The following is an 18,339-nucleotide window of genomic DNA, read 5'->3' as shown; positions in this document are numbered from 1 at the left end:
AGGCTAAGGCAGATAACTCACACCTTGGTTTTGATAATTCATGTTAGAATATACTGCCACAGTGAATAGGGTTGAAGGCGCGCTCTGATTGGCTACTCAAACTCCGAATATCATTTGCTATTCACCTTCGAGCCCGTCGCGCGGGATTTGCACCCGAAAATGTGGTAATCGTTGCGGAATAAATGATTAATAAAATTAATCTTCTATCGCACTTTTTTTGTACATACTAAACAATTTTTCATCTTAGTGTCAGTGGCATATGGTAGATATGTACCTCGCCGCTTGTCAGCTGGTGGTATCCACGTTCACAAAAACACTTTAGAATACATCACTTACCTTACCTTGGCCCTAGCCACGGACAGTGAGGTGAGTAATTTTTAAATATCATGCTTAAATTCATTCAATAATTACTTATTATAAATGAAAAAATAACTCAACGGTAGAATTTATTTCATTTTCGATGATAACAAAATCTAGCATGGTTGCACACTTCCTCTTCTCAAATTCCCCGCCGAACTCCTCTCTTGAGCACTGAGGCTCATAAGCCAATCAAAACCAGGGCTGAAAGGTTTGAGGACCTTAACATTTTATATTTTCTTTGGTTCATCAACCTAGATTTTGCTCAAATTTCACTCTATCGAAAACATCTTAGTAGCAGCTTAAACATTACAACTCTAGCATTAAGGACCAGTCTTTATCTGTCGCCGGGGGAAAGGGGTTGGGGGAGGAGGATTTTAGTTGTGCCCCCCCCCCCCCTCCTCCTAACATGGGCAATTGATTGGTAGTCAATTTATATCTTTTGTTCCCCTCTTCATACTGTGTTGGCTACGACTACCCCCCCCCCCTCCCCCTCTATTCCCGCTAAAACTATGTCATCCCACCACCAAAATCCTCTCTCCCCCTCGTGTGGCGATAAATAGTAAATATTCCCTTGGGTCAGCGCTCCAAAGGCAATGATCCCTTACATAACTTCCTTTTGACAAAGAACCACAAGGCCGTCCAAACCAGGCCACCAACATGTACATCAACAGTTATTCCCTTTATTTGTTCACTTCCTTCAAAAGATATGTTTACACATTCCTCTTCGCTATAAAAATTGTTTGATTATCCTTGCGCCCAAACAGAGAAACACCCCGCTAAAGGCGTTCCGTTGTCGACCCAGTAGTATTCACGAAAAGAACTTCTCTGAGTAAGTCCAAGTCATGTACCGCTGACCTTACCGTTTGGCAAAGTGAAACAGGAATTGCCCGCAATAGCACTGAAAAAGAAACATTTTCTCGGTGAACAAAGTTGATATTTTCCTTAGCAATGGAAATTTCGTGCTTGTTCAGCTCACAGTTTCCTTTTCCGTCCTTCTTAGATGGCAACTTGTGGTTTGTAGAGGTACACCACTGATTTCTTAGGCATTGCTGACTGCACGATACTAAACTTGCAGAATTAAACCGGTTGAATCCCACAAGCTGCAGTTTATCCCACGCTTTAGTTAGAGAGGAACGAGATGAAATGGAGATATCATTATCATTCGAGACAGAGGAGCTTTCTGGAGTTTGAAATAATCTTAATAGAAGTATTGTTTCTGTCCGAGCCATTCGCAACTGGAGCGAGTTTTCTAAGTGAAACTGTAGAGGAGATATCAGGTTCCTTGGGAATCTGTTTCTTTTTTGCTATATGGCTGATTTTTTTCTTTAGAGAAGTAGTTAAATAAGCTTTCACTTCCATTTTCTTTGCTCATGCCATGTCAAGCACAAGAAGAATTTAAAAAATATATTGCGTAACCGTAACTAAAGAGACTTACCGTCGCCAAATCGTCGAAAAAAAAAAATTAATGATCATTAACCATCGGTAAAAGCGATCTATATTTTCGCACTTGTTACAGACAAAGAGATTTACATGTAAGGACATATTGCTTCCGCTCACGCAGCTAGTGAGTCAAACGTACTTAATAGTTTTTTTTTCCTTTAACTGGTGTGGTAAATGATACCAGGGTCAACAGTAACCGTCTTTTAAACAACCGGGGCCAGGACTGTTAAGTAAATGAATCCAAGCTTTTTGTTTGATAAGCTTTCGATGAAGGATTACCCTTAAGCTTGGACTTTATGCACTTAACCCCATTCTTCTCTTGCTTTTTACACGCAAAGTGCAGTCGCAATAAAAACTGGGAACGAATTTAACTCGACCCAGTTTTCCTGATTTGTTTCCAAGCAAAGCGGTCTATAGATTAAATCATGAATGATAATAATAACTAGCAAAAGGGCATTTGTGAAGTGCGTTCGGTCTAGCTAATAAATGGATATTTTAATCTGGGTTTTGTTACTATTTTTTTGCCGTTGTTTGCTACGCTGTGGAAAAAAAAACGGAGGGGATTGGGAAGGGGAACTAGATCAAAATTTTAATCTGAAAACCTTAATATAATGAATAATTTTTTCGAAGATCCTTGAAGGACTCACGTGCAAAATCGACCAATTTTTAGTTTTTAAACTCAATAATTACATGTTATGAAACCCATGAATCACTTTTACCACCAAAGTAATTGAAGATAAAAACATGTCGCGCCGAAATTTGCATCACTAAACTTAAAAGCAAGAAATGTCAATTTAAAAAGAAACGAAGCTTCCTCTCTATAAAACCACCTGCACTCGTGGAATATTAGTGAAGAATCACTCGCCACTTACAAAATCAGCCAAACAAAGGAGTAAACTAGGCTAAATGAGCAAAATCCTTTGACTTCCTGTTTGAAAAGTTAACTTCACTCCTTGCGAAAAAATAATCATTTTCAGGTAATGTTTAACAAGTGAAATAAAGGCAAAATGACCGCGAACATTCCCTCTTGCGGCACAATTCAAACCGTTCAATTTCTCGGGGCTGGAGAGTATTTGAAATTTTCTTGTCCAAGCTAGTTCTAAACAAACGTTATCAAAAAGGTACAACACTACAACATCTTTTAATAATTTAAAACAGCGAACAATATGCAGAGCTAAGTTCAAATATCATTATGCAGCACTGAAATTCCCAGTAGAAGTATTGAAAAAGTAAATTCCGTCCGGTCATCAAAGTTGCTGTTTTTGTTTACAAAAAAGACAGCGTGCTTGTTCAGTTCACAAGTTCCTTCGTCATCTGTCTTAGAGGAAGACGACTTAAAGCTTGTGGAAGAACACCATTGATTTCTTAGGCATTGCTGACTGCAAGATAGCAAACTTGAAGAGACAAACCCTGATTTGAAAGCATACCCCAAAAGCTGCTTGTTCTCCCAATGTTGAAACCGTAATGAACGAGAAAACATTGAGTCATATTTACCTAACTGGATAACAAAATCTGATAGAGTTTGAACGAACAATAATAGTAAAATTGTTTTACTCCAAGCCATTTGCAACTAAAGTGAGTTCCCTGTGTAGATGGAGATTTCAGGCTACAGAAGAAAGAAGAGTAGTCTTTTTTCAGAAACCTGATCTCAACGTCATGTGACAAATGGGATGTTTTTACACCTGACCCTTAAGTTTCATTTTCTTTGTTCAAACAATGTCAAAAATAATAAATACCTTTTAGCAAAACCCAACCAAATATATATGACCCGTGCTGAGGTGAAATGTTGGTAAGATGCCCTCAAATCACTGCAGTTGTCATGGACAAAGAACGTGAAAAACTCAACGCTTAAGTCTTTGCAAGTTCTATGTTCTATTATCACAAAAGCTTTTACCACTGAAGTAAGTTAAAGAGATAGCTTAGAAGCGGGAAATATTCAATTTAAGACAACCGAACGTTCTTATCTACAGAGGCACCTGCATAAAAAGTGGAATATGAATGAAGATTCATGAGATATGTCCAAAAATGCGTGCAGTAACGAAAATGGCGAAAAACGCGTCAAAATCGTAAATTCCGCCAAGCTGACTTTGCTTTGAAGAATTTGACCAAAATTCGCCAAAATCGTCAAATCAATGAAGATTCATTTACTTTTAACGAAATTTCGTCAAATCTGCCGTTTAATTACTGCGCGCATTTCTGCATATAAGTGATTCATCTTCTTCTTGCAATATCAGGCATACAAAGGGGCTAAACTTGGCTGAATCCAAAAAATCCTTTGGTTATCTGGTTGGAAAGATACTTTGAGTTCCTATGAGTAATCAGTTTATCATACTCCGAAAGTGTATCCAAGGAAATAAATGCAAAACAGCTGCAGTCTAATGCTAAAATAGAAGAATTTCACCCATGAGCTACAAATTCCGTACCGTTTGTTTTCAAGGGGAGATTGTGAGCACCGAAAGGGTGTTTTTACTGTTAAAGAAAGTGTAAAAAGCATAAAAATTAAACCTACAGATAAAAAATTAAAAAAAAAACAGGAATCATCGCCCATTTAAAATTAATTGATCCTGTTTTTTAGGGCCTAATCCTACGCTCCAGGGCTCACAAAGGAGTCAAATGCAGGGATCAAGGATGATCAAAAATCTTAATATTTCCTTTTCTTTTGATTATCTTCACTCTATCGAACACATCGTAGTTGCTGCTGAAAAACAAATTCTTGCATCAAGTCGAAACACCCAAGGAATTGACCCCTCACTTGACTTCCTTCTGACAAAGAACCACAGGCCCGTGTGGAGCAAGGTATGCACACGTACATCCACAGTCATTCCACTTTCCCTGTCCACCTCCTTGAGAAATTATGTATGCACAGTCCTCTTCGTTTCTTTTATTATTCGGTTCCCCAGCTGCCCACGCAGAGAACGTTAACTGCTCCACCAAAGGTGTATCGTCAACCCAGTAGAAGGTACCTTTAGGTTTCCTCCGAGTAAGTCCAAGCCATGTACCGCTGACTTTACCGTTTGGCTGGCTCAGAGCTAGATGGAACATAAAGTTGTTTTCATCGGAAGATCTGATAATGGGTAGGTGTGCCCCATGAGTCTGACAGATACTCTAGGCATCGCTCCTATTCGGGGTAGGGGTGTCGAAAAGGATATAACACGAGCGTCCAAAAACAATCCAATCAAGTGGGCAGACCTTTCGAACCAATAAAAGATGGAAACCAATTACAATTGAAACAAAAAAATACAATCACACGTAGATATCTGTGACGATAAAGACAAAAGAATCATTGTAAGTGCCATTACAAAAAAACCGACCAATCAGATTACAGGAAACGAGATATGAGTTCTACAAAAATTCCTTATCATCTGTGCTCGTTTTGGCCTCTAAACAATGACTGGCACAGTTGAATTTATGTGGGATAGTTGTTCGTTTCCAATGATGTGATTGGTTAATTCTGTATAAATTGGAAGTTACCCGCCAACGACTGCGGTGTTGTGAGCGACTGGGAACTAGCTAAATGGCTTTAAAATATCCTTTAGCCTCTGATTGTTCAAATGGTGATAAAGCTATCCGCTCAATAAATCTCTATCCGTTGTATAGCGCAGTACGTTTTGTTGGCACTTATCCGCTGAATAGCGATATATCCGCTGAATAGCGATATATCTGGTGGATAGCGTTATTCGCCCCTTGAACAACTGGGGCCCAGGGCGTTACGTGTTACAAATCTACTTTTGATAAATCAATTTCAGGAAAACAGTTTTGTAGTTGTTAATAGAAATAACAAGATCAAACCCGAGACCCATTTGTAATTTTATATAGACTTAACGATCGTTATAGGTCTCCCGTGCATAAAGAGACGAACCTGCTCTCATTGGGGGGGGGGGGGGGGGGAATAGCTATAACAGCCAATATTAGTAAGTTTCAGAAGCAAACTGGCTCACATGAATTATCCGAAGGCCGAAACTGTCTTGTGAACATCAGAATCGTTTTGAGAACTTAAGTAAAGCCTCAAAAGGACTTTTGTGTCAAATTTCATCTAAATTAGTATAAACACAGGAAAACGTGATCTGGTTACTTAAAGAGATCCGAACTTTCTGAGTGTAAACATCAATCGGCTGCTCGCTATGGAAGTCCTAAATTGGCAATCCCCCTTAGAATAGAAGGTGTCTCACAGGAAAATTGGAGAAGTTTAAACCTGCAAAATTTTAGTTGTCCAAGTTCTCGAGGATCTAAAGAATATAACAAGGGGAATTTTTTTATTAAAATGTTACACAATACTGATCAACGTTCGCCTTAACTTTTACGCAAACTAAAGGTTGAATTACCTTCATGGAAAACGTTACATCTTCCTGATGGACAAAGTTAACATTTTCCTCAACAAAGGAAAGCTCGTGGTCGTTCAGCTCACAAGTTCCTTCGCCGTCCTTCTTAGAGGACGACCACTTGAAGTTTGTTGAAGAGCAACGTTGGTTTCTCAGACACTGTTGACCGCACGATATTAAACTTGTAGAGTCAAACCGTTTGAAAGCGTATCCCAGAAGCTGCTTGCTCTCCCATTGTCTGAATTCTGAGGAACGAGATGACGTTGAGTCGAAATTATCGTTGGTAGCAGAAACTGATGGAGTTTGAATTAACAATAATAAAAGTATGGTTTTCCACCGAGCCATCTGCAACCAAAGAACTTTATCTGTGTTGATGGAGACTTTAGGTTACAGGGGAGAGAAAGTGATTCTTTCTTCTTCACGATATGTGACAGATTGAATGCTTTATTAGAGGTGTCTGGGCCTAAATTTTCAGTTTATTTGCTGAAATATTAGCATTTGAAAAAACTTAAAATTGACTTTCAGTGAAACACAACCAAATATGACAAACACGAGGGTGCAGATGTTGAAAAGGTGCCATCAAAGTACTATATTGCTCACGGATAAAGAACGCTCAAAACACAACGTTTGGTCTTTGCGTAGTAAACTTGTTCTTTGTGACGTTAAGTTCAACTTACGTTATATTTTTGTTTTAAAACGAGGAAACGAGCAGAAAGAGATAGATAGTTAAGACACGAACGGTGAGTGCTTATGCAGCTGGCTGGCGAGTCTTATGAATATGCAGGTGCCATATAGACTTAAGTTTTCCATTAGTTCTTCTTCCACAGTGGCATGATAAGTGATCCAGACGGTGGGCATCAATGTATTGTCTGGAGAAACAAAAACACAAGCGAACTGCGCCGTCGTCAGATAAGTGAGTGTGTTCTTTCCCTCTTTCTCGGCACATGACAAATAAACTGTTCCTTTGACAAGCCACACCCGAGTTTATTTTTTCTTTAAGTATCTAGAGCTGGATCTTTATAAATAAAAAAAAAAAAGAAAACCCAGATATTTCACGGTTTATAAAATGCACCTAATAAAAGAGGAACTCGAAAGCGAAGGACGATGTAATTAAAAGCTTTTATGACAAACACGAGGGTGCAGATGTTGAAAAGCTGCCATCAAATTACTATATTGCTCACGGACAAAGAACGCTCAAAACACAAGCGTTTGGTCTTTGCGTAGTAAACTTGTTCTTTGTGACGTTAAGTTCAACTTACGTTATTTCTTAGTTATAAAATGAGGAAACGAGCAGAAAGAGATAGATAATTAAAACACGAACGGTGAGCGCTTATTCTGCAGCTGGCTGGCGAGTCTTATGATTATGCAGGTGCCATAAACTTAAGTTTTCCATTAGTTCGTCCATTTTTCTGTTCAGTCCAATCCATGCACTACGATTTCTCCCGTTTGGTTGGCTCATTATAAGGCGAAATATGAAGTCGTTCTCATCTGCAGATTTGATTATCGGCGGATGTGCCCGGTGATTTTGACAAAACGTGAGTGTGTCGTTCCATCTTGGAGTGGGAGTGTTATGAATAAGGTAGCATGAATTCTCATGACGAAACCAACCTTGCGGGCAATCCTATTGGTCAGTAGAAGTTGACAAAAAATCAGCTCATGTCATTTCCAAAATATTATCATAACAATGAACATGAAGGGGTTGTGCGTGACAGCTAATGATCTAAACAAACTATTTTCGAGTGATATGCTAGTTTAAATAAAAAATAATTTTGCCATAGCAATAATTAAAAGAAGTTGAGGGGAAATGTTGTTTCCACCGATGGGTCGAATGATCCCATCAATGGGTAATTTCGAAATCAAAAGTCGCACACAGGCCATTAATGGCATTACGCAGGTCAAATATCGAAAACTGGCTGCAAACAGAAAAAAAGATGGAAATCAATCACAATTAAAACAAAAACAACGAAATCACACATAGATATTTGTGACGATAAAGAAAAAAGATTTATTGCTATTACGAAAAAGTGCTATTACAAAAAAACCGACCAATCAGATTACAGGAGACGAGTTACGAGTTCTACAAAAATTCCTGATCGTCTGTGCTTGTTTTGGTCTCTAAACAATGACTGGCACATTTCAATTTACGTAGAATAATTTTTCGTTTCCAATGACGTGATTGCTTAATTTTGTATAAATTGGAAGTTACCCGTCAATGGCTGCGGTGTTGTGAGCGACTGGGAACTAGCTAAATGACTTTAAAATATCCTTTAGCCTCTGGATAAAGCTATCCGCTCAATAAATCTCTATCCGTTGAATAGCGCAGTACGTTTTGTTGGCACTTATCCGCTGAATAGCGATATATCTGGTGGATAGCGTTATCCGCCCCTTGAACAACTGGGGCCCAGGGCGTTACGTGTTACAAATCTACTTTTGATAAATCAATTTCAGGAAAACAGTTTTGTAGTTGTTAATAGAAATGACAAGTTCAAAACCTAAACCCATTTGTAATTTTATATAGACTTAACGATCGTTATAGGTCACTCGTGAATAGAGACGAACCTGCTCTCATTGGAAGGGGGGGAGGGAAGGGGTAGCTATAACAGCCAATATTGGTAAGTTTCAGAAGCAAACTGGCTCACATGAATTATCCGAAGGCCAAAACTGACTTGTAAACATCAGAATCACTTTCAGGTGCCATAAACTTGAGTTTTCATTAGTTTTTCTTCCACAGTGGCATAATAAGTGATTGAAATCGTGGGCATCCATGCACTGTCTTTCAGAAATAAATCGGTTCGCATGAATTATCCGTAGGCCGAAACTGACTTGTGAACATCAGAATCGTTTTCAGAACTTAAGTAAAGCCTCAAAAGGACTTTTGTGACAAATTTCATGTAAATTAGCATAAATACAGGAAAACGTGATCTGGTTACTTAAAGAGATCCGAACTTTCTGAGTGTAAACATCAATCAGCTGCTCGCTATGGAAGTCATAAATTGGCAAACCCCCTTAATTATCTGGTAAAAATGAGACTTTTGCCTGTCGTGAACAATAATGTACAATAAAGAATATAGAACATACATCGGATTATATGAACAGACGCCAATTGCAAAGTGTCTCACAGGAAAATTGGAGAAGTTTACACCTGCAAAATTTTAGTTGTCCAAGTTCTCGATGATCTGAAGAAAATAACAAGGGGAATTTTTTTTCTTAAAATGTTAGACAATACTGATCAACGTTCACCTTAACCTTTACGCAAACTAAAAGTTGAATTACCTTCATAAAAAACGTTACATCTTCCTGATGGACAAAGTTAACATTTTCCTCAATAAAGGAGAACTCGTGGTCGTTCAGCTCACAAGTTCCATCGCCGTCCTTCCTAGAGGAGGACCACTTGAAGTTTGTTGAAGAGCAACGTCGGTTTCTCAGACACTGCTGACCGGACGAAATTAAACTTGGAGAGTCAAACCGTTTGAAAGCGTATCCCAGAAGCTGCTTCTTCTCCCATTGCCTGAATTGTGAGGAACGAGATGACGTTGAGTCGAAATTATCGTTGGTAGCGGAGACTGATGGAGTTTGAATTAACAATAATAAAAGTATGGTTTTCCACCGAGCCATCTGCAGCCAAAGAACGTTACCTGTGCTGATGGAGACTTTAGGTTGCAGGGGAGAGAAAGTTATTCTTTCTTCTTCACGATACGTGACAGATTGAATGCTTTTGAGAGATGTCCGAGCCTAAATTTTCAGTTTCTTTGAAAAAATGATAATTGACTGTCAATGAAACCTAACCTAATATGGTAAAAACGAAGAAGCAGATGTTGAAAAGCTGCCATCAAATTACTGCACTGCTCACGGACAAAGAACACTAAAATCACAAAATGTTTGGTCTCTGCGTAGTAAACTTGTTCTTTGTTACGTTAAGTTCAACTTACGATTGCTTTGGTTTTAAAACAAGGAAACGAGCAGAAAGAGATAGACAGTTAAGAAACGAACGAGTAGAGCTTATGCAGCTGGCTGGCGAGTCTTGTGAATATGCAGGTGCCATAGACTTAAGTTTTCAATTAGTTCTTCTTCCACAGTGGCATGATAAGTGATGCAGACGGTGGGCATCCATGCACAGTCTGGAGAAACAAAAACTTACAGAAGTGCCACTTAGTGTGATTAAACAATGGCATTTGACCTTAAAAAGTTTCATTTTAACCCACGAAAATACTTTTTTAAATCTAACACAATTGAAATTTGCTACTGACAAAACAGTTGAAGAAAAATGAATACAAAGATACGACGAGACACGCTTTAAAGTAAGAAATAAGAGGAGATTTTGAGTTTGAAATAAGGCATTTTATATCTGAGTTTATTTTGTTTTAAGTATCGCTAGATCTTCATAAAAAAAACACAGATATTTGACTGTTAACAAAATGCACCCAGCAAACGAGAAACTCGAAAGCAAAGGACAATGCATTTAAAAACTTTTAACCTGATGTACGGGTGCAGGCTCAATGATTATATGAAAACCACGCAATCCCTTAAAACCTGACCGATCTGCACAGTATTCAAATAATGTAAACTTTTCTACAATGACATTTTCCAGCGGTCATAACCAAGATTTTTGAGACTCTTATGTCAATGCAGGCCATTTTCTTGAGCTGCTTCATCAACAGTTACCAAAAATAATAATTATGCTCTTCTAGTAATGAGAATTTTTTTATTTGTTTAGCATGATAAATCTAAATATGAACTTTGCTATATCTTTCAATATTTTTCACCTAAAATAGAAGAGTTGTCAATTATATATGTGATATACCGTTCAAGCAAGTGAACTTTTAAATCGAACTCAATGTAAGCAGGTTTCCACGGAACACAGAATATGTTAAACTATGATGTCTCTTTCGAATGTGGAATAAAAACTTAGAAATCTTTAATCATAGAGAGACAATTATGAAACGATGACAGCATACCTCATAGCAGCGTACAAACTATAACCTCGGGAACATCACGTGAACATTAGATAAACTGAGGTGAACTACTGAGGAATCCAACAGTCATAAAATACTTTTTTGGCATAGAACCACTGGGGCTGAAATCTGAGGCGTACCGTTATAAGTACAGGTAGAGTCGAGCCAATTTTTTTGTCGATCTTTTTTCACGAGTATAAAAACACATTTTTCGTGAGGGTAGTTTGGTTCTCCCTGTGCCCATGCTGAGAACCGGCCCGCTGATGGAGTACCGTCCATCCAATAAAACTTATCGTCCATTTTTCTGCTCAGTCCAATCCATGCACTACGATCTCTCCCGTTTGGTTGGCTCATTACAAGGCGAAATATGAAGTCGTTCTCATCGGCAGATTTGATTATCGGCGGATGTGCCTGGTGATTTTGACAAAACGTGAGTGCATCGTTCCATCTTGGAGTAGGAGTGTTATGAATAAGGTAGCATGAATTCTCATGACGAAACCAACCCTGCGGGCAATCCTATTGGTCAGTAGAAGTTGACAAAAAATCAGATCATGTCATTTCCAAAATATTATCATGTTATTTCCACCGATGGGTCGAATGATCCTATCAATGGGTAATTTTCGAAATCAAAAATCACGCACAGGCCATTAATGACCTTACGCAGGTCAAATATTGAAAACTGGCTGTAAACCAAAAAAGCTACATTTTTTACTACCTGCTTTCAGCCGTTTGAACACTCAGGTTAAAATATTTGTTACAACCTGGTACAATAGATTGTTAACATGTTTCTCACCATAGTAATGTGAGTTCATAGCAAGTTTAATTTGAGTAATGCAGTGTGGTCCATATTAACACAACACCCAGCTTTAAACTTGGGTATATTTAATCACAGGCAACTGAACAAATCTCCTGTAGATATGAAGAATGGGTAGGTGTACCCCATGAGTTTGACAGATACTCTGTGCATCGCTCCAATTCGGGGTAGTGTTGTAGAAAAGGATATAACACGAGCGTCCAAAAACAATCCAATTAAGTGGGCAATCCTTCCGGACCGGTAAAAGGTGGAAATCAATCACAATTAAAACAAAAACACTGAAATCACACGTAGATATTTGTGACAAAAAGAAAAAAGATTTATTATAAGTGCCATTACAAAAAACCCGACCAATCAGATTACAGGAGACGAGCTACGAGTTCTACAAAAATTCCTGATCGTCTGTGCTTTTTTTGGTATCTAAACAAAGACTGGCACATTTGAATTTACGTTGGATAGTTTTTCGTTTCCAATGATGTGATTGGTTAATTTTTTTATATTGGAAGTTACCCGTCAATGGCTGCGGTGTCGTGAGCGACTGGGAACTAGCTAAATGACTTAAAAATATCTTTTAGCCTCTGGTTGTTCAAATGGTGGATAAAGCTATCCGTTCAATAAATCTCTATCCGTTGGATAGCGCAGTACGTTTTGTTGGCACTTATCCGCTGAATAGCGATATATCCGGTGGATAGCGTTATCTGCCCCTTGAACAACTGGGGCCAAGGGTGTTACGTGTTACAATTTAATGGCTATACAAAAACCTTTCTCCGAAACTACCAAAAACCAGTTACAGTTGACTTTTTATATGAGGGACAACGGGTTCACCCGCAATAGTTAATACGGACCTCTGTTATGCACGATAGTGCGATCGTCCAGCTTTAAATTCCAATTTTAGCCCCCAAACTTCGACACATAGACCTACAAGTGGAGTGCTATGACTGATTCTTGAAGAAAATGCAGCTGCAATCCAAAGTTCCAACGGGACATTAAGCGCGAAACATGGCTTTAGTTTTCGAGTTTAGTTCGCAACAACGAGTCAAAGAAGAGTATCGATAGATGCCGACCGCTGAAGTTTGGAGTTATTTGCTGGAGTTATCATAAAGTTCACCAGTTTGGGGAGCGAGGAATATCTGAAATTTCACATAAACCCAAGATGCGACGAAGGTAAACTGTATTTATGACGAAATCTGCTCCAGTGGTTCGATTTTGGTGTAGGTGAAAAACTCGCGAATGCTCGTACATGTGCTGATTCAAACGGTCATAACTTTTGAAAAATCAAAAACGTACAGGGGTTTTGTATGTTTTTGACTATAAAGGTCTAAACTCAACGGCTGTGTAGGATAGAGTCGTCAACCAGGTCCCAAATCCCAAAACTTAACGTCTAAATCAAGGTTATTTACGGCCATCGGCCGATGGAGATTTCTCGTGATCAGAATATGCTAGAATTCGCCTTTTCAAAAATATTGAGAGGGCGAATTCTAACTTTCTTGGCAAACTTGAAAGGTTTTTAAGCAATCTGATATAAATTCTGGGGCTTAACTATGCGAATCAAATATTTTACAAAGTTACAAAATGCCTACTTTTCAATTTTCGAGACGTTGCGACGGTCCCTACGGATTGTAAAATAATTATGGCCCCTAATGCAGTCAGAAAATTATTTCGAATCAAACCAAATATAATTCCTAGGTTAAGTCTAGGTAAAGTCTTTCTGTTGACAGAGTTTCAGGGAAAATTATTTTTGACGCAAAATTGACCGGGTGATAATAAGAGAGAGAGCCTCTTAAAGAGATCCGAACTTTCTGAGTGTAAACATCAATCAGCTGCTTGCTATGGAAGTCCTAAATTGGCAAACCCCCTTAATTATCTGCTAAAAATGATGGTTTGGCCTGTCGTGAAAAGTAATGTACAATATAGAATATGGTATATATGTCGGATTATATACACAAATGCCAATTGCAAGGTGTCTCACAGGAAAATTGGAGAAGTTTACACCTGCAGCATTTTAGTTGTCCAAGTTCTCGATGATCTGAAGAATATAACAAGGGGAATTTTTTTTAATTAAAATGTTAGACAATACTGATCAGCGTTCGCCTTAACCTTTACGCAAACTAAAAGTTGAATTACCTTCATGGAAAAAGTTACATCTTCCTGATGGACGAAGTTAACATTTTCCTCAACAAAGGAAAACTCGTGGTCGTTCAGCTCACAAGTTCCTTCGCCGTCCTTCTTAGAGGACGACCACTTGAAGTTTGTTGAAGAGCAACGTTGGTTTCTCAGACACTGTTGACCGCACGATATTAAACTTGTAGAGTCAAACCGTTTGAAAGCGTATCCCAGAAGCTGCTTGCTCTCCCATTGCCTGAATTGTGAGGAACGAGATGACGTTGAGTCGAAATTATCGTTGGTAGCGGAAACTGATGGAGTTTGAGTTAACAATAATAAAAGTATGGTTTTCCACCGAGCCATCTGCAACCAAAGAACTTTATCTGTGTTGATGGAGACTTTAGGTTACAGGGGAGAGAAAGTGATTCTTTCTTCTTCACGATACGTGACAGATTGAATGTTTTATTAGAGGTGTCTGAGCCTAAATTTTCAGTTTATTTGTTGAAATATTAACATTTGAAAAAATGATAATTGACTTCCAATGAAACACAACCAAATATGACAAACACAAGGGTGTAGATATTAATAAAACTGCCATCAAATTACTGCACTGCCCACGGGCAAAGAACGGTAAAAACACAAAATGTTTGGTCTTTGTGTAGTAAACTTGTTCTTTGTGACGTTAAGGCCAACTTACGATTTTTTTGGTTTTAAAACAAGGAAATGAGCATAAAGAGATAAAGATAGTTAAGACACGAACGATAAGTGCCTATGCGGCTGGCTGGCGAGTCTTATGAATAAGCAGGTGCCCTAGACTTAAGTTTTTCATTAGTTTTTCTTCCACAGCGGCATGGTAAGTAATGCAGATCGTTGACATCCACGCACTGTCTGGAGAAAAAAAGTGCCATTTAGTGTGATTAAACAATGGCATTTTTCCGTAGAAGGTTTCATTTTAACCCACGAAAATAATTTTTTAAATTTCACTCAATTGAAAGTTGCTACCGACAAAACGGTTGAAGAAATATGAATACAAAGAGACGACGAGACACGCTTTAAAGTAAGAGATATGAGGAGATTTTGAGTCTGGAATAAGGCATATCATATGCATTAGTGAGAGTTCACGATCAGTAGACTGTAGAGAGAGATAGCGAAGCTGCGCTTTCGTTAGATAAATGAGTGTTTTTTTTCTTTCTCGGCACATGACTAATAAAGTGTTCCTTTGACAAACCACATCTGAGTTTATTTTGTTTTAAGTATCGCTAGATCTTCATAAAAAAACCCCAGATATTTGATTGTTAAAAAAATGCACCCAGTAAACGAGAAACTCGAAAGCGAAGGACAATGCAAACCTTTTGACCTAATGTACGGGTGCAGGCTCAATGATTGCATGAAAACCACGTAATCCCTTAAAACTTGCACCAATCTGCACAGTATTCAAATAATGTTGACTTTTCTGCAATGACATTTACCAGCGGTCAGAGCCAAGATTTTTGAGACTCTTATGTCAATGCAGGCATTTCCCTAAGCTGCTTCATCAATGGTAACAAAAAATAATATTTATGCTCCTCCAGTAATGAAAATGTTTTGCTTTGTTTAGCATAATTAATCTAAATATAAACTTTGCTATATCTTTCAATATTTTTCACCTAAAACAGACGGGTTCTCAATTTTGGGATATGCCACTCATGCAAGTGAACTTTTAAAACGAACTAAATGTAAGCAGGTTTTTATTGAACACAGAATATGTTAGACTGTGATGTCTCTTTCTAATGCCGACAAACGATGAACAAGATTGATGAACGATGGAACTGATAAACTTAGAAGTCTTTAATCATACAAACTTTAACTTCCGGAACATAACGTGAACATTGGATAAACTGAGGTGAACTATTAAGGAATCCAACAGTCAGAAAATACTTTTTTGGCACAGAACCACTGAGGCTGGAAACGAAGGTGAACCACCAAAAGTACAGGGACAGTCGTACCACTTTTTTCTGAATATAAAAACACATTTTTCGTGAAGGTAGTTTGGTTCTCCCTGCGCCCATGCTGAGAACCGGCCCGCCAATGGAGTACCGTCCATCCAGTAAAACTTATCGTTTATTTTTCTGTTCAGTCCAATCCATGCACTACGATCTCTCCCGTTTGGTTGGCTCATTATAAGGCGAAATATGAAGTCGTTCTCATCGGCAGATTTGATTATCGGCGGATGTGCCCGTTGACTTTGACGAAACGTGAGTGCATCGTTCCATCTTGGAGTGGGAGTGTTATCAATAAGGTAGCATGAATTCTCATGACGAAACCAACCTTGCGGGCAATCCTATTGGTCAGTAGAAGTTGACATAAAATCAGATCATGTCATTTCCAAAATATTATCATAACAATGAACATGAAGGGGTTGTACGTGACAGCTAATGATCTAAACAAACTATCTTCGAGTGATATGCTAGTTTAAATAACAAATAATTTTGCCATAACAGTGATAAAAAGAAGTGGAGGGGAAATGTTGTTTGCACCGATGGGTCGAATGATCCCATCAATGGGTAATTTCGAAATCAAAAATCGCACACAAGCCAATAATGACGTTACGCAGGTCAAATATAGAAAACTGGCTGCAAACAGAAAAAACTACGTTTTTTACTACCTGCTTTCGGCCGTTTGAACACTTTGAGGTTAAAATATTTGAGTAATGCAGTATGGTCGATATTCACACAACACTCAGCTTTAAACTTGGGTATATTTAATCACCTGTGGAGGCGCGGTGGCCTCATAGTTAGTGCGCCCGACTCCGGATCGGGTGGTCCGGGTTCGAGCCCTGGCCGGGGTCATTGTGTTGTGTTCTTAGGCAAGACACTTCTCTCTCACAGTGCTTCTCTTCACCCAGGTGTACAAATGGGTACCAGCAAATGTGTCGGGGGTAACCCTGCGATGTACTAGCATCCCATCAAGGGGGGAGTAGCAATACTCTCAGCCGCTTCATGCTAAGAAAACGTATAAAAGCTTTTTACTTTATATTTAATCACTGACAACTGAACAAATATCTGGTAGATATGAAGAATTGGTAGATGTGCCCCATGAGTTTGACAGATACTCTGTGCATCGCTCCAATTCGGGGTACAGTTGTAGGAGATAACACGAGCGTTCAAAAACAATCCAATCAAGTGGGCAATCCTTTCGGACCGGTAAAAGATGGAAATCAATCACAATTAAAACAAAAACAACGAAATCACACGTAGATATTTGTGACGATAAAGAAAAAAGATTTACTATAAAAGCGATTACAAAAAAACCGACCAATCAGATTACAGGAGACGAGCTACGAGTTTTACAAAAATTCCTGATCGTCTGTGCTTGTTTTGGTCTCTAAACAATGACTGGCACATTTGAATTAACGTAGGATAGTTTTTCGTTTCTAACGATGTGATTGGTTAATTTTGTATAAATTCGAGGTTACCCGCCAACGGCTGCGGTGTCGTGAGCGACTGGGAACCAGCTAAATGACTTAAAAATATCCTTTATTTCTCTGGTTGTTCAAATGGTGGATAAAGCCATCCGCTCCATAAATCTCTATCCGCTGGATAGCGAAGTACGTTTTGTTGGCATTTATCCGCTGAATAGCGATATATCCGGTGGATAGCGTTATCTGCCCCTTGAACAACTGGGGCCCAGGGCGTTACGTGTTACAAATCTACTTTTGATAAATCAATTTCAGGAAAACAGTTTTGTAGTTGTTAATAGAAATGACAAGTTCAAACCCGAAATCTTATGTAATTTTATATAGACTTAACGATCGTTATAGGTCTCTTGTGCACGGTTAAGCACCGTGCTTTACCAAGATTTAGAGGAAGGTGGGCTACGCATGACAGATGTAGATCTTATGTTTAAAGCCTTGAGACTTGCATGGATCCCTAGACTTTTGAATGCTGGAGATAAAAATTGGTGCTCTGTGCCAAACCACTATTTCAGGAAAAAGGGGGGCTTAAATTTTCTTCTAAAATGCAACTACGACACAAAGTACTTCCCTCAATTGCCAGCCTTTTATAAGAACATTCTCAAATTCTTTCAAGAATTAAAAATACTTTACGGTTACGACCAGGAAAGTGATGTAGTACTGTATAATAATAAAGAAATTCTAGTAGATGAAACACCCGTTTATCTCAGCAACTGGATGGAGAAGGGAATCGTTTCTATTTAAGACTTGTTGAAGGAGGATGGTAGTTATCTCTCATTCCAGGAATTTAAAGGAAAGTTTTCTTGCAAGACAAACTTCCTCCAGTATTTTCAGATTATTAGTGCCATACCTGACCGGCTACGGTCGAAAGCAAGACAAATAGAATCAGTTAATAATCAG

The 18,339-nt window shown here is 38.6% G+C and overlaps 2 protein-coding genes and 1 pseudogene across 2 annotated transcripts; all 3 read right to left on the bottom strand.

Annotated features, from left to right (window-relative positions):
* Window positions 1-961: 961 nt before the first annotated feature.
* Window positions 962-1,722, bottom strand: LOC149043389 (uncharacterized; annotated as a pseudogene).
* Window positions 1,723-2,922: 1,200 nt separating this feature from the next.
* Window positions 2,923-7,740, bottom strand: LOC149043388 (uncharacterized). Its single transcript, XM_089209585.1, has 2 exons — window positions 6,123-7,740; window positions 2,923-4,989 (listed from the first exon to the last, which is right to left on the bottom strand). Exons 1-2 carry the CDS (start codon window positions 6,462-6,464, stop codon window positions 4,906-4,908), a joined length of 426 nt encoding a protein of 141 aa, XP_089065711.1. The 5' UTR covers window positions 6,465-7,740; the 3' UTR covers window positions 2,923-4,905.
* A 2,695-nt stretch (window positions 7,741-10,435) lies between these two features.
* LOC149043387 (uncharacterized) lies at window positions 10,436-14,441 on the bottom strand. The gene is made up of 2 exons (XM_089209584.1): window positions 14,010-14,441; window positions 10,436-11,587 (listed from the first exon to the last, which is right to left on the bottom strand). The coding sequence occupies exons 1-2, from the start codon at window positions 14,349-14,351 to the stop codon at window positions 11,159-11,161; spliced, it is 771 nt and encodes a 256-aa protein (XP_089065710.1). The 5' UTR covers window positions 14,352-14,441; the 3' UTR covers window positions 10,436-11,158.
* Between the last annotated feature and the right edge of the window lie 3,898 nt (window positions 14,442-18,339).

Source organism: Pocillopora damicornis, chromosome 6 (assembly GCF_964200805.1).
Source record: "Pocillopora damicornis chromosome 6, jaPocDami1.2, whole genome shotgun sequence".
Classification (NCBI taxonomy): Eukaryota; Metazoa; Cnidaria; class Anthozoa; order Scleractinia; family Pocilloporidae; genus Pocillopora; species Pocillopora damicornis.
The sequence above is the reverse complement of the archived record's forward strand: the minus strand, read 5'-3'. Positions and strand labels throughout refer to the sequence as shown.